This window comes from Musca domestica, unplaced genomic scaffold (genome assembly GCF_030504385.1).
Source record: "Musca domestica strain aabys unplaced genomic scaffold, Musca_domestica.polishedcontigs.V.1.1 7, whole genome shotgun sequence".
In the NCBI taxonomy this organism is placed as follows: Eukaryota; Metazoa; Arthropoda; class Insecta; order Diptera; family Muscidae; genus Musca; species Musca domestica.
Genome location: NW_026712383.1, coordinates 11,032,950 through 11,046,761, shown reverse-complemented (window position 1 = coordinate 11,046,761; position 13,812 = coordinate 11,032,950). Strand labels below are relative to the sequence as shown.

General features: G+C 35.2%; 1 protein-coding gene across 3 annotated transcripts in view; it reads right to left on the bottom strand.

Annotated features, from left to right (window-relative positions):
* Window positions 1-3,791: 3,791 nt before the first annotated feature.
* LOC101899652 (serine/threonine-protein kinase GL21140) overlaps window positions 3,792-13,812 on the bottom strand; it is a 101,392-nt gene continuing 91,371 nt past the window's right edge. For all 3 annotated transcript variants that reach the window (XM_059129891.1, XM_059129890.1, XM_059129892.1), the window contains 6 exons: window positions 12,803-13,459; window positions 12,629-12,728; window positions 8,088-9,069; window positions 7,864-8,009; window positions 4,999-5,148; window positions 3,792-4,921 (listed from right to left, as the gene is read on the bottom strand). In XM_059129891.1, the coding sequence (XP_058985874.1) occupies window positions 4,643-4,921; window positions 4,999-5,148; window positions 7,864-8,009; window positions 8,088-9,069; window positions 12,629-12,728; window positions 12,803-13,459 (2,314 nt within the window). In that variant the 3' untranslated portion in view covers window positions 3,792-4,642. The remainder of the gene's footprint in view (window positions 4,922-4,998; window positions 5,149-7,863; window positions 8,010-8,087; window positions 9,070-12,628; window positions 12,729-12,802; window positions 13,460-13,812) is intronic.

The window sequence follows — 13,812 nt, the reverse complement described above, 5'->3', positions numbered from 1 at the left end:
ATTCAGATAATGAAACCTTTATAAATAAAAGTATCGGTATCCAATATTGGGATTTTTTTTACCCCCGATGAAATCAAAATACAAAATATCAGGTAAATAGATTGGAAAATATGACCAAACCCATGGCATTAACTAATATCAGAGGGTATATTTATGCAAGGGCTGAACCAAAACACGGACATATATTGATATTAACAATAGCCAATTTTTAAACCAATGATCCTTAAAGTAATCCAAAAGTCTATATAAATGTTGAAAACTCTATATTAAATGTTGAAAAACATATCTCAAAATATTGGGTTATAAAGACCTTAAAAAAGTTTGGCATAAAAATCCAAAACTCTTTTCGGGTTTAGATATACAAACCGTTTACTATCAAATCCACTTGGAATTTTTCATAGCCCAGACTGGCTATTGGACAGTAAAATTACAAGAAAATTGTCTATGAACTGAAATTGATGATATATTTTACCCAAATTTAAAATAAGAATATCCGTTATTCTCAAATCCTCTTGAGACAAAAATTCGTTTCGTTTCAAAATCTTTTTTTATACTCAATCATCCATTCAAAAAGATTTTACCTCATTTCTCCATCTTCCAAAGGAAACTAATTCTCAAATTTTTTAGTTGAAATTTATTGTTTTTCTTTTTTCATATTTCGTGTTTTTCTTTTGTATATAATTTATATAGCCGCATTTTTCTCAATGTTATAATTTGTTTGCCGTTTTCCTTAGGGTTTCAGTTTTGTGTAAAATATGCAAATACATAATAATAAATAATAATAATAATTGAAATTTCTTGTTATTCATCCTCCTTAAAACTATGGTTCACTTTTTTTAATATGATTATATATTTTTTTATTTAAACATTGTGTTTGTGTTTTCATTTATATTGTTTGTGTGTCTATATATTTGTTTTGTTTTTTATTTATAAATTTGAAATTGGTGTTATCTTTTCTATTTATATTAAATTAAAATAATAATAATAGCATAAAAGGTTAACAAATTTAGATGAGCAACAATTAAGTAGGGTACATTCATATCAAAAAAAGCTGTGGTCCGCCATATATAATAAAGAAATATCAGAAAATCGAAATGATGCTGTGTGCCATAAACATAGATAGATAAAGATTTTTTGGGAGTAATTTTCTTTATCTGACTATGTTTTCTGATTTTTTTTCAAAACGCAACTGCCTAAAGAAAACAGGATAATAGGAGAAAATAGGATATTAGGACTTAGTTCCATTTATCATTCCCAGCACTTGTTTTTTCTTAAATTTGTATTTTAATAAAATATTGTGGTAAATTGTATACTGAAAATTGTTGCATACTTCTAGGATGAACATTTATTAAAAGTAATAAATTAAAAGTGATGCATATTGAGAAATCAGGGTCCAAATTCTTACGTTCGATGTCGAAATAATTGTGATCTAAAATTGATGGGAATGAAAATGTTGATAGAAACCAAAAGGGCCAAGTTTTTGCATTAAATATCTAAAAATCGATCAAAATGAATTTATGCACTCTTGTATAAATAACGCATCATACCTCCCCTCTTTGTGAGGGAGGTACCAGAAGGGATTGGCAGATATATATTATCTTTAGATCATTATTTAGTTTTCTTTGCCTGAAAAAATGGGCAGGGTGGTCCCGCTACTGAAGCCAGGCACGGAGGCCTGCAAAAGTGATTTATACAGGCCGATATCAATTTTGTCATCCGTTGCAAAGATGCTTGAGGCTTTACTCCTCCCCAGCATAAGAGAGTGTTTCCCAGTAGCTGATCATCAACACGGATTCCGAAAATTGCACAGCACAACAAAAGCTTTACACGCCATTTCCACACATGTCAGCAGAGGACTCAACCAGAAAAGGCCGTGTGACAGAACAGTTAAGGTGGCACTTGATTTATCAAAAGCTTTTCATACTGTCAATCATGCCACACTGTTCGAGGACATTAACCGCACCGCCCTCCGCCCAAATTTGAAACGTTGGATTGTAAACTACATGTGTGGACGCCAATCGAACCTTGAATTCAGAAACAAGAAGTCGAGCTACCGCAGAGTGAAACAGGGAGTTCCCCAAGGTGGGGTGATATCTCCGGTAGTGTTTAACCTCTTCCTAAAAATAACGTACGCAGATGATTGTACGATCGTGGCGTCCGGACCCATCGTAGATGAGATATGCCTACTTAGTTGATCTAACTTTTTTTTCACTGCGAGGAATATGAAGATATCCGCCACTAAATCGACGGCCACACTTTTCACCACATGGACTGCGGAGATGAGGCTATCTTTGAATGTGTATGTCGATGGAGTTGTAATTCCGACTATCAACTACCCCAAGCTCTTAGGTGTCACATTCCAAATCCTTTTCAAGTCATCCGCGCATGCCACAGCTAGCTGCGATAAGATAAGAAGTAGGAACAAGGTTCTCATGTTTCTTGCCGGCAGCATTTGGGGAGCTGATAAGGAAACTTTGTTGACCTCTTACAACGCAATAGGCCGGTTTGTGATAACTATGCGGCTCCGGTGTGGTCCGCCAACGTTAATGCTACGCAATGTGGAAATTATTCAGTCCTGCCAGAATGCCGCCCTTAGAACAGCAAAAGGGTTCCTTCTCATTACACCTGTCCACCTGTCGACTACATGAGGAAGGTAAGGTCTTACCGGTGCGACAGCATAATAAAATGTTGTCAATGCAATACCTATTTGGGTGTTATCGACAGAGCCATCCGGATCACAATCTGGTGGATAGGCAACCTCCGCCCAGACACGTAAGGAAAGACCTTCATGATCTAGAGAGAGAGGTACAAAGGTATAAGAGAGAGCCTCTGGATCAACAGACCTTTAAAGCGGGACTGAATAGTATTCACTCTAAAGCGGTTTCAGAAGTAATGGAAGGATATAAAGTAAATACTGTATTAGGAGACCATCCCCCTCCCATCGCAACTGAAGAACGAGAGCTGCTCCGACAAACCCGAGTTGTGTTGGCTCAACTAAGATCCGGATGGTGCAGCCGCCTCAATTCCTATTGGGCCCGGTTCGACAGCGATGTGCAGAACATCTGCCCAGCTTGTGGCACAGGACCACATGACACGATGCACCTTTTTCGCTGTCTAGCCAAACTCCAGTCTCGTTGTGAACTCAACCCGTACAGGTTGCATCCTTTTTGAGACTGGACTTAGAGGCAGAACCCGATTGAGAAGAGTCAGATCGAACACAGCAGTATGAGCTGCTACAACAAGACAGACGGACGGACATTGCTAGATCGACCCCAAATGTCGTGAAACGGATTTGGTTCAAAGAGACCTAGAGTCTAAAACCGTTGTTTCGATGAGGAACGTTTTGGCCGTATCAAATGGTATATATCCTCTTTAGCCATAGGGCTGAAGGTATAAAAAATTAGATGTTTTGAAAATTAGACATTCGTTACTGTCCCAAAATCTAGGCAGTTTTTTAAGAAATTTTTCAAAAAGGCTACTAAATAGATTTCTTAAACTCGCAAACTCCATATTCTTTGTAGCTTGGCTAGCACTATTTAAAAAAATTAAATTGAAATAAAAACAGTTTGTTTAAAAAAGAATTGAATATATTTAAATAACATATATGAAGTTTCTATATAACAGTAATACAAATTTGAATATTAATTTCCCTTGAATTATTATTATTTTGTACAAAACGACGAATATTGTTATGAAAATTTTGAGTTTAAAATCGAAATACAAGTTGTATTAAATTTGTTTTACTGTTACATTTAATATTTTCTGTGTGGATTTGGATAAAGAGAAAATACTTCTGGTTAAACAAATTTCATTTATTTGTACAAACACAAATATTGTTTTGTTGTTGGATTCTTGTTTAATAATTATCATCATAATAATAGTGTTGTGATTTAAAATCTATGCTGTTGTTGTTGTTGCTCTCAATAAGAAACAGTTTTAAAAAAGAGTTGTTTAAAATATATTTTTCATAAAAAATAATTAAAATTAAATACTTAAAAATATATAGATATTGGATAGATGGATAGATTATATGTATATATGTAGAAGTTGTAGAAATATATATTGTTTAGAAAAAAAATTACATATATTTAGTTTTAAAAAAATACAAATGTTGTTGTTGTTAATGTTTCATAAGGTCTGTTCTGCTTTGAATTTCTATTTCTTCTGCTGCTCGTTTCGTTTGCTTTAATTATGTATTTTTCAACAATAATTTATTTATTTTTTTGTTTTGAATTTTATCTTCGTTTATTTAAAATGGAATATAGATTGTTTTGCATTTGTGGTTTCCTTTGTAAAGGTATGAAGAATTTAATAGCGTTTTGTTTTTAAATACAATATTAAAAATTAAAATAAAAAATTATTTAATAATTATAAAATAAGAAAAAAATACTACAGGCTTATTATTTTCAATTTTTTTTGTTATTAATTGTTCTTGTTTTTTTTTTCTCCTATATATATGCATGTATATTTTTCTTTTAGTTTCCTCTGACATCTTAACACAAAAATGTTAGTTTTGAACCAGCCACATTACATAAAGGTGTGTGTGTGTGTATTTTGTTTCTTAATAAACGAACTTAGAGCGGGAATTGGTTTTACAGCTGTGTTCTTGTTATTTCTTTTTCTATTCACCATCGTTTATCATTCAGCTGCTGTATTCATTGATAATGTCATCATTACCCATTGTCCAATAATGGTCGAGGATATCTTCGCTGGTAAAACGTACATCTGGATCGGATTGTAACATATTGGCAATAAGATCACGCACCCCATTGCCAATGCCCGACCAATAGGGATCGGGAAATTCATAAATACCCGAGATAATTGCATCGAATAGCGGTTCCTGTTGATTGTCGGGCGAAACAAATGGTGGGAAACCGCACAGGAGTATATATAATATAATACCGGCTGCCCAAACATCGATCTGCAAGAGATAACAAATGAAATTAAAGGATTAATTTTAACATTTCATCAATTGTGGGTTTTGTGTGCAATACATACTTTTAAACCATAACCAGTTTCCATTAGGATTTCCGGAGCCACATATGTTGGTGTACCACATACAGCATACAGTGGCTCGGTAACTTCACATGCTAAACCAAAATCGGCCAATTTTAAGACAATTACATTGCCACTATCGTCAAGCTCGACCTGAAATTAAAAGAGGAAATGGAACATATGCAAATAGTAATAAAGAGTTACATTTGTGTCATTTTCACAGAGGACAGGGCGTGACGTTCTTCTGATTGAATTATGTATTGACCTTAACAACTGTTGCCCAAAGAACCCTTTTGGGTTTAATCTTAAAATGAGTATTATCTAGTCCACTTGACATTCTCCACAGCCCAGACTGGCTATTGTGCATTAGAATTGTAAATAAATATAAAGGGAGATTTTGACTCGAATTGGATACGTGCTAAATTAATAGTAAGAAAAGCCAACACATAATTTTCACTTTTAGTACATAAATTTTGAGAATATTTTTCATTAAAACTATTGAAGATAGATATATGGTTTATTCTGAGATTTATAGTGAAAAATGGTGCAGAATATTTCTTCCGCCTACAACGCAATTTTATAAAACTTTCAGGCGTCAAGTCAAAAAAAATCCGAGGAAAACTTAAAAAAAAGTTATTATTTCCGGTTTCTTTGGGAACTTTGATGGAAGTATTTGTTTCAAAAACAATAGAGATTTCTTTTCTTAGTGAGGTTTCATGTAGAATAATTTTGTCTTTGACGTCAACCTTTTAAATTAAGTTTTAACCATAACCCTGTGTTCACTCGCTTCAGGGTTAATATTTTCGACGGCTAGGGAGGGTATATATCATTTTATACGGTCAAAACGTAAATCATCGAAATAACCAATTTAAACCCTACGTCTCTTTGTACCAAATCCCTTTCAGGATATTTGGAGTCGATCTAGCGATGTCCATCCATCTGTCTGCGTGGCTGGTGCTTACGAAAACTCTCGAAGTGTGTATCCAATTTCATCCAAACTTGGTACATCGTAATATTATTGTCAAACTTTGATGGAGTTTGGAGATGGGCAATATCGATCCACTACTTCTGGTACCTCCCCCACAAAATGTCAATATTTTCAATGAAAATCATTTACTGCACAGAAAGAGAAAAGAAAATCCTATTTTTCTCAAACTTTGCAAATTCTAATATTTGCATCAGTGCAATGTCAGGTGCGAAAAGCAAACAAAGGGTCGAAAAGCAAACAAAGGGTCGAAATTTGGAATAATTATAACTCTTATAAAAGGTGAAGTAAGAGTCCGATTGTCTTCAAATTACACAGATCACAATAATTTTATCAACCCAAGGACTGTTGTGAAGATGGAATATATCGACCCACTTCTTCTGGTACCTCCCCCACAAAAGAATCAAAATGTTGAATATTCATAAAAGACGAAATTAACAACCGATTCCATTTAGACTTGGTACATCTCAATATTTCCATCAACACAATATATGTTATAAAGATGGTAGAGATCGGCTCTCAAGAGAGATCGGTACTTCTGGTACCTCCACCACAAAGAATCAAAGTGTAGAGTAAAAAAAAACAATCATAAAACAAACCCAAAATAAGCATTCGGTTCTCTTCAAATTACTCACATCACAATATTTTTATTGTCCCAAGGTCTGGTGTGGAGAAGGGATATATCGGTCCACTCCTTCTGGTACCTCACCCACAAAGGTCCAAAATATTGTATATCCATGAAGCTCATAAGACGCGAATTTAATATCCGACTCCATTTAGACTTGGTACATCTCAGTATTTACATCAACAAGATCTGTTATAAAGATGGTATAGATCGAAACATTTCTTCTGGTACCTCCCCCACAAAGGGTCAAAAATTTGAATAACCAAACCAATTATAAAATCGAAAATAAACATATTACACACATCGTAATATTTTTATTAACCTTCTGGTACCTCCTCCACAAAGGGTCAAAGTTTTGAATAACCAAAACGATCACAAAATCCTAAATAAGCCTCCGGTTCTCTTTAAACTCCACACACCACAATATTTTTATTAACCCAAAGTCTGGTGTGAATATGGGATATATCGGTTCACTCCTTCTGGTACCTCCCCCACAAAGGGTCAAAATTTTTAACATATAAGGCTCATAAAACACGAAATTAAAATCCGATTCCATTCAGACTTGCCACATCGCAACATTTCCATAAACACAAGATTCGCTGTAAAGATCGTAGAGAACGGTCCATTTCTTCTGGCACCTCCCCAACATAGGGTTCAACTTTTTGAAAAACAAATTTCACACATCCAAATATTTTTGCTAACACAAGATCTGTTGTGAAGATGATATATATCTGCCAACCCCTTCTGGGACCTCACGAACAAAGGATCACAATTTTCAATACTTATATCTGTCATAACTTGCGAAACAAGTCGGCGATTCTTTACAACTTGCTACATCTAAATATTTCTCTTAACGAGAAACCTGATATGAATATGTAATTTATCGAAATTTATGATTTCGCATAAAATAGGATATATATATGTTTGAAATGGAATACTTCGGTCCGCTATATCTGTTACCTCCCACATATTTCCACATTTTCCAAAAATTTGCACATATCTCATATAAAGTATAAAGAAGAAGCCGATATAGTCCAAATCTGGCACGTTGTAATATTTATATCAGCCTTAGGTCAGATATGAATTGGTCAATATTGGCCAACTGAACCTCCCCCCATAAAGAGTCAACAACAACAACACAATTATTTAAGAATCATAACTCAAGGCCGGGGGTAAACATATGTTGGCAAAACTGACTGATACTATTTTAATCGTTTTTCTTTAACATTTCTATGCCTGGAAAGAAAAAATAACTTACCAATAAATTCTCTGGTTTAATGTCCCGATGTACAATACTCATGGAATGTAGATAAGCCATAGCAGATGCTAAATGTTTGATCATGACACGAGACTGATCTTCAGAGAATCGGGTAACACGTGTAATAGCATCAAATAAATCACCACCTAGTTGCGGGAAACAAGGCATCAAATGTTAAACATTGGTAAGAAGAATTCGAATAACAACAAATTATAACAACTTACCACCAACATACTCAAGCACCAAATACATATTAGCCTGTTGATCAACATCCATTATTAGCGATATAATATGTGGATGTGATAATTTCTTCATGACGCGCACTTCATCATCGATATAGTGTTCCTTGCCTTTGCACTTGCTTTTGTCGATAATCTTCAAAGCATATGTGTAGCCACTTTGACGATCTTTACACTTTAGGACAATGGCAAAATTACCATCACCAATTATCTGTCCCAAGACATAACGTTCACGAATAACAGCTGGCAGCTCTTGGGGATCGATTCCACTTTCATTTAACAGCTTCTCTTCGTCCAAAGCCGAGGTATCATAGGTCTTCTTGCTCTTTACAGGCATCTTTGGTTTGGGACCTTTACATGTGGTGCCAGCGGTACGTAAATTTTTACGTATTGCCTGCAGTGCCTTCTGTTCGTCGGTTTCGAGGCGAAAATCATCCGGATTATTAACACGCTCTGTGCCATAGGCAAAGAACACATCATCGGGACCAAAGAAATCGGCTAGATTTGTAACTGGCGAACCAGACAGTGTGAACACTTTACGTACATAACCCGTATCGAGTTTGACTTTTTGCGTTATTGCCGTCAGGACATGATCGAAACTGGGACTGTTACGTTTATTCAATAGCAGACGCATAAGTTTACGTGGCCGTGTACCGTTGCGTATCAGTGTAACAATACGGGGATGTACAATGCTGTCGCGTTCACTCATTCTCACCAGAATTGGACTGCCATTTGTATTGGTTGTGGCCGATGCGCTGCCATTGCCCATGGCGTTGGTGTTTGTTGAACCATTCTTCAATGGGGACGAGGGCCGATAATATTTGGATAGACGATTTGATGTTTTGTTGGATATCGATAGATTGGTAAGTGGTTGTGATGTTGTATTGTATTCGACTTTTTTGAAATTCTCATTATTACAGGAACACACATAGCTTTGACCATCTTCAAGTTCTTCCAATGTAGAGATCTGAAAAAAAGCAAAGGAAAATTAACATATTTGAAAGAGTGGAAGACACAGAGGTCCCTTTGTATGTGATCAAAACTATAGAAAGAACTTAACAAAGTTCGACCTTAGAACCCGAAACTTCATTGTGCTGATTTACAAACGAGTAACCTCAAATCCTTTCTGAACTTACCTACAGTGAAATAATGCAAAAATTTACAGCAAAACCGAAAAAGTACCAAATTTTTTAAAAATAATTTTTTTATTAAATGTTCGATCATTTTTTCATGTTACATATTGATTATACACATTTCTTTTCTTCAAAGACTCACAATGAGATTAGGTCTAGAATAATACTTCCTTTAATACTTTCCTCAAAAAATGAGGGAGATTTCGTATTGGATTGGATACGTGTTCTATTAACAGCAAAAAAGGAAATACATCGTTCAAACTTGTAGTACATTAATTTGGAATGTATTTTTTTTTAAATTATTCAACTTAGATATATGGTTTATTCTGAGATTTATAGTGAAATTTCGTGTAGAACATATCTAATTTTAATACCTTCCGCCTAAAACGATATTTTCAGGCATCAAATCGAAAAAAGTCCAAGGAAAAGTTAATAAAGAAATAAGTTGAAATATTTTCGTTTTTTTTTTTGGGAATATTGATGCAATAATTTTTTTGATATACAATGGAAATATAGATTTCCTTTCTTTGGTGACTCATAGTGAAATTTGATGAAGAATAATTTTGTCTTTGACATAATCCTTGAAAAAATGATGCTTTGTAGGAGGTTTTAGCCATAAACTCATACAAAGTACGGTTTAAATCCTAAAATGTGTTTTTAGTTTATATAAATTCCTGTCGTTTAGGTAAGATTTATACTTTTGACGTCTTCTAGGACCTGTAGAATTTCATGGTAAATAACTTTGTGTAGTATTTTGTCATGCTACCATCCCTTTTAAATGAAGTTTTTAAATATATATTGAAAAAAAGGGGCTAAAACGATCAGTTTGTTGACTCGCTTGTGGTTTCCAAGGAATATTAATCCAAAATTTTCAAAATATGTCAAGCAGAGGATCTTGTCTTCTCTATTTATGGTTACTCTGGTGAAGTAAACTTTCGAAACGTCCATAATAATCTTCTATTTTTAATAATATACCCTGCATATTCCCTGAAATTATTGAAAAAACTTAAATTTCGTGACCTGTCGACTTCATTATCAATTGTTGATGGACGACTGAACTTTTTCCAATGCATTCTTGCACTCCAAAACTGGTATAGATTAAATGGTACATGAAATAATCGCTTTCAGGACCATTGACTATTGATTTGCCAACAAGTCCATGGTTTTTTTATAGCAAAAATTTCCGCCTGGAAAACGCTATTGTTGTTGTTAAATTTCAGGAGTAGCTGATGTTCAGGCTTTCGCAGAAGACCCGTCGGTATAGGCAGCTATATGGTTTTGAAGAATGTCCAAGGGCGAATTCTCAGAGACTTAGTCCCCACCCTACTGCTTGTTTATCTACCAAAACACTTGAGGGATTCAACAGTGCAGCTTGGGTTGTACTCAGAAATACACCCGTTATCAATAGTGTCGCGGCTCTTTGAACTTTATCAATATTTCGCTTGTAGGATGTTTCCCTAAAGAGTGCCAACAAACGAGAGCTCCATAGGTGGGAATCGGATACATATACCCTCAGTCATAGAGAGGGTATATATATATATCATTTGATACGGCCAAAACGTGCCTAATCGAAATAACGGTTTTAGACCTTTTGTCTCTTTGGACCAAATCCGTTTCAGGGCATTTGGAGTCGATCTAGCGATGTCCATCCAGATGTCTGGCTGGCTGCTGGTGCGCACGATAACTCTCGAAGGGAGCATCCGATTTGATTAAAACTTTTTACATCGTAATATTATTGTCAAACTTAGATCGAGTTCGGAGATAGGCACTATCGGTCCACTCCATCTGATACCCCCACATAAAATGCCAATATTTTCAAAGAAAATTATTTACTGCACAAAAAGAGAAAGGATGATGCGATTTTGCTACAACTTTGCGAAACCTAGTATTTGCATCAGTGATAGGTCAGGTGCGAAAATGGACAATATCGGTCCACTCCATTAAGTACCTCCCCCACAAAGGCTCTAAATTTTGAATAATTATAGCTCTTATAAAATGTGATGTAAATGTACGATTCAAATTACACACATAACAATATTTTTATTAACCCAAGGTCGGGACCATTCCTTCTGGTACCTCCCTCACAAAGGGTCAAAGTTTTGAATAACCAAAACGATCATAAGTATTTTTTTCTTCAAACTATACACTTCAAAACATATTTATTAACCAAATGTTTGGTGTGAAAATGGGATATATCGGTCCACTCCTTCTAGAACCTCACCCACAAATGGTTAAAATTTTGAATATCCACGTAGCTCATAAAACGAGAAATTAACATTCGATTTCATTCAGACTTGGTACATCTCAATATTTGTTTCAACACAAGATCTGTTATAAAGTTGGGAGATGTCGGACCATTTATTCTGGTACCTCCCCCACATAGGGTTTAGAATTTTGAAAAACAAAACACTCAAAGAAAACGAAAAAAGTATCAAAATCTCTTCAAATTTTACACACACAACCATTTTTGTTAACACAAGATCTGGTGTGAAGATGAATATATATTTGTGAACCCCCTCTGGTACCTCACCCACAAAGGGACAAAAAATTTAATTTTGCGAAACAACTCAGCAATTCCTTACAACTTGCTATATCTAAATATATGTCTCTCATCCAGAATCCTGCGATGATTTCCCATAAATTGGATATAAGTGTTCGATTTTTTATATATTCATAATAATATTTAAATCATATTCATTTATGTCCGATACGGAATGGACAATATTGACCCATACTTTCCAAACGCACTCCATGAGAGTCAAGAGTTTGAAAATTCATAACAGAAGTCAAAATATTTTAAAATAATGGAACATTGGCTGAGGGTATACAAATGTCGGCGAAACCGACTGATACTTTTTTACTTGTTTATATCATATTTATATTGGTCCTACTCCATAGAGGGTCAAATATTTGAATAATCATAACAAAAGTCAAAATATAAATAATTAATCGAACATTGGCTGAGGGTATACATCTGTCGGCAAAACCGACTGATACTTTTTAACTTGTTATATGTGGTTTTAGTCCTCAGCTCTTACATATAGACTTTTTGCAAGAATAAAGTGCGATTAAGGCCCTCCCCGCGCGCTTCTCGATATTTCTCTTTCAATTTTGTCAATGGTCGAGAACCGAGTACCGAGGTAATGAGGATATGCTAAGCGTGACTCCATCTAGCATAGGTTTTGAAAATTCTAAGAGTTTAGGCTCCGTGTTAGGTGGATTTACACATAAGCTGTTGCTCTTTACATTGGATCTGAGATTGTTTGCAACAATTCTCCTTCTCTACATAATAAGTAAAAAAGGGGAAATGTCTTTAGTTCTTTGTTAATTAATGACCTGAATTTTCAGCTTTGGGACTACATGTGACAGAAATATATCAATTTATTGACTTACCTTTTTACCACACATGGTATATATGGTACGTACAGCACCTGGAATTTTAACATTTTCTTCTAAAAGTCTCGTTAGGTCTTCAAATAGGCTTTCAAATGATCTGCGAAATTTTAAGAATAAAAGACCATGTTTGAATCAGTTTTCAAATATTTTTGAATTGTTAAAAACACCCACCTATAACGTTCATTTGAAACTGGAATGGTTATGCCTGGATAAAAACGATCACCATTTCGATAGAACTTTATTCGTCTAGCTTTTCGTGTTGGTGTTCGACTCGATGAAATGCGTTTCTTAATATTTGCCGCAGCCACTGCGGCTGTGGTCAAATTATTGGCTGCATTACTACTTCCATTCGTTGTGGTGTTTGCAGTCTTTGCCGCAGACGCATCGCCACCATTTTCAGCGCCGCCATTGCCCACGACCGCTGTACCACCTCCCACAAGGCCTTGTGTTGATGATGATGAGGCACCGCTTAGTGAACCATTCGATTTGCAATTTAATTCGGCACCCAAACTTATGCTGCCACTATTCATGGAACTATTCAAATCCAAATCCTGTAATTCTTTTTCAATTTCAGAATTTGAACTGGCTGGACTATCGCTGCGACTTAGCTGTGTTAGGCTGTCGTTCATTTGCATGGCGGCCTTTTGCAAATGTACAGCTGTTGCGGCAACAGATGGTGGAGTTACTGCTGCCGATGTTGCTTGTGGTGGTGACGGAGATGATGACGATGATGCTGCTGATGTGTTGCTGGTGGTCAACGTTTGAGGATTTGTGGCGGATAAAGGTGATATAAGAGAATTGTTCATGTGATTCGTTTGAACTTCCATTCTGTAAAATAAGGAGGGAAGAGGAGAGGAAGATAATTAATATTTCGGAAACTTGAAAAATATATTTTGTTTATATTTTCTGTTAACGTTTTTTTTGTTATTTTCTTGAAAATAAAAGTTAATTTTCTGTCATGTTTTTAGTTGGCAAACTGGGAAGTCTTTGCAATTTTCAAAGCATACTTTTAGGCATGTGGTCATTGCAGTCTTTGAGTGCAAGTGGGAAATAAACAATTGAGGGACTTTGCATGAGTTTCTTGATTTGTCTGATATATGAGGAGAAGAATATTAGATCTGTGATCGTGGAAATCCATGGATATTAATCAAGACCCATTCGGGATGGGTTTGTATGAATTT